Source organism: Urtica dioica, chromosome 10 (genome assembly GCF_054948205.1).
Source record: "Urtica dioica subsp. dioica isolate 48M chromosome 10, U.dioica_male_clone48M_v1_H2, whole genome shotgun sequence".
Classification (NCBI taxonomy): Eukaryota; Viridiplantae; Streptophyta; class Magnoliopsida; order Rosales; family Urticaceae; genus Urtica; species Urtica dioica.
The window spans coordinates 2,582,702-2,585,184 of NC_142765.1; the positions used below are offsets into that span (position 1 = coordinate 2,582,702).

At 35.2% G+C, this 2,483-nt stretch overlaps 1 protein-coding gene across 1 annotated transcript; it reads left to right on the forward strand.

The window, feature by feature from the left end:
- Window positions 1–551: 551 nt before the first annotated feature.
- LOC149383035 (uncharacterized) lies at window positions 552–1,224 on the forward strand. Its single transcript, XM_089627664.1, has 2 exons — window positions 552–654; window positions 781–1,224. Exons 1-2 carry the CDS (start codon window positions 552–554, stop codon window positions 1,188–1,190), a joined length of 513 nt encoding a protein of 170 aa, XP_089483790.1. The 3' UTR covers window positions 1,191–1,224.
- Window positions 1,225–2,483: the final 1,259 nt, after the last annotated feature.

Consider the following 2,483-nt stretch of genomic DNA (forward strand, 5'->3'; position numbering starts at 1 on the left):
AACAAGGGGTCTTGATCTTAGGAAACACTGAGTTGTGAGGTTTGGGATCTGGTTTAAGTATTGGTCCAGTGGACCCACGTTCACTCTGAGGGTGGTCTGGGCCACCGGCCAATTTCTGAAAAAAAATTCATGTATACCTTTTTTTGAAATAGTTGTTTCTTAAATGTCAATAAAATATATAAACTTCTGTAATTACCGTACGTATTTGTTCTATAATATTTCATAACTACCTTAATTTTATTATATAAGCTATGGTTCAGCTTCTGCTTGCCTATTTTAATGTATGTGAATAATAATAATGATAATAATAATACAATAATAAACTATAGAATAATAGAATTATACAGATATGTATTAGTATTGAATCTCCATCTTTCCCCATTTTGTTCCATTCTCACAAGAAAAAAAGTGACATCATTTGTCCCTTCTTTAATGACGCTAGGCTTTTATATATTTTTCATGTTTTTGGTCCTAAAGATGTCAACGTATTTACATATAATTTTATACTAAAAAAGACATTGATTTGAAAGAAAAAAAACTTGGAATAAGGCATGGATACCTATTGCTTAAGAAAGTGGGAGAAGCATGTCCAAGCACTTTTGGGACTACTTTTGTTCTCTCTTATGATCAGCCTCTCTTATGCTACTTTTACAGGTACATATAATTTTTTTTTATTATATTCATACAATTTTCTAAAATTTAGTCACTAGGTCTTTTATAACTACTCATTATCTCTCTCCTTTTTTTCTTTTTCTTTTTGCATGTATAATGTTACAAAAGAGACTACAACCTCAAAGGATGTGAAAGAGGAAGAGACGTTCAAAGAGATCTCATCAATCTTCAAAAAACACCATTTTTCATTTTTCCACAAAAACAAACCCTCAAATCCCGAGCCAAAGCCTCATCCGAATCCCGGTGGCAATCACGAAGACGACAAGCCCAAGCCTAAGCCCAAGTCCGAGTCTAAGTCCGAGTCTAAGCCTCATCCCGATCCCGGGTGCGATGATGACAACAAGCCTAAGCCCAAGCCGAAAAAGTCCGAGCCCAAGCCTCAACCGGCTCCGGAGGATCACGGCCCTAAGAAGCCTAGTGAAGAGCCGACTCCGGTCTTCAAGAAGCATCCATTTTTCAAGCATCCCTTTTTCAAGCATCCATTTTTCTCAAGCCCTAAGAGCCCATCTCATCCTTGAGCATCGGGTTGATTTTGAGGCTATTTGTTGAAACAATTAAGAATATGTGATTTAAGTGTGGTGAGTAGTGAGAGATATGTTGATGATCAAAGTGTGGAATAATGTGGTTTGTGTGCGTGTGTGTGTGTATTTGAATTAGTTTTATTTATTCATCTGAGCTACCTCATCAATATGTCATTATTGTATGAACGTGGTATTTTGTAATGAGCTTTTTTTTATGTATTAATGGTAATAATTTATTTTCATTAATTAGGTTACGTTAATTTATTTTTTTAATGCAAATTAAGCTGAATGCTTCAAAATTATAATTTAATGCGTATTTAAAAGCATCATTAAATGTTATATTTTAAAATATACTATTGAACATAAAAAAAAAAAAAAAAAAAAAAAAAAAAAAAAATTGAACGGCAGTAAATAAAGGGACTACGTATATGCCCAAACAACAAACTAAAACCATATATATCAAATTGCAGCTCAAAAAAATAGGACAACTCTGTCCAAATCTCCATCTTTTCCCCATTTTGTTCCATTCTCACAAGAAAAAAAAATGACATCATTTGTCCCTTCTTTAGTGACGGTAGACTTTTATATATCATGTTTTTGTCCTAAAGGTGCCAACGTATTTACATATAATTTTATACTAAAAAAGACATTGATTTGAAAGGAAAAAAAAAAACTTGGAATAAGGCATGAATATCTATTGCTTAAGAAAATGGGACAAGCATGTCCAATTACCCATTTTTTTTTCTTTCCATTTTGTTCCATTTCAAGGGGTTGACAAGAATAATTGTCGTTTTCACACATAGCAGACGACACTACATATGTTCAAACCCTGTCGTTCAATGGAAGCAAGCATGACAACGTGTGAAATATGTGATTGCATTTGCTCTATGTATATATAACATTTTGAAACACTAACATTAGCTCTAATTTAAAAGTTTAGCAATTCTCTCCGCTCTCCCGAGTCAGAGGTTCTCTCACTGTGGCCCTTCTTGAGCGATTTCCATGGAGGGTTTATGTGACAAATGGTCTGAACTAGACATTGGTGATGAGGAAGAGGGGCAGAATCTCATTCTTGATGAGGAAGAATGTGCAAGCACTACGGTGGATCTCTCAGGTTGTCTTCTAGGTAAGCTGTTGAGAAGAAAATCTTTCAACCGTAATGCTCTCAAAACTGTCTTGGCCGAAATCTGGAGACCCAAGGGGAAGCTCGAGATTAATGACTACGAGGGGGGAGGCTTTTGTTTTAAGTTCGAGCTCGAGGCGGATAAGAAACGAGTCTGGGAGTCAGGT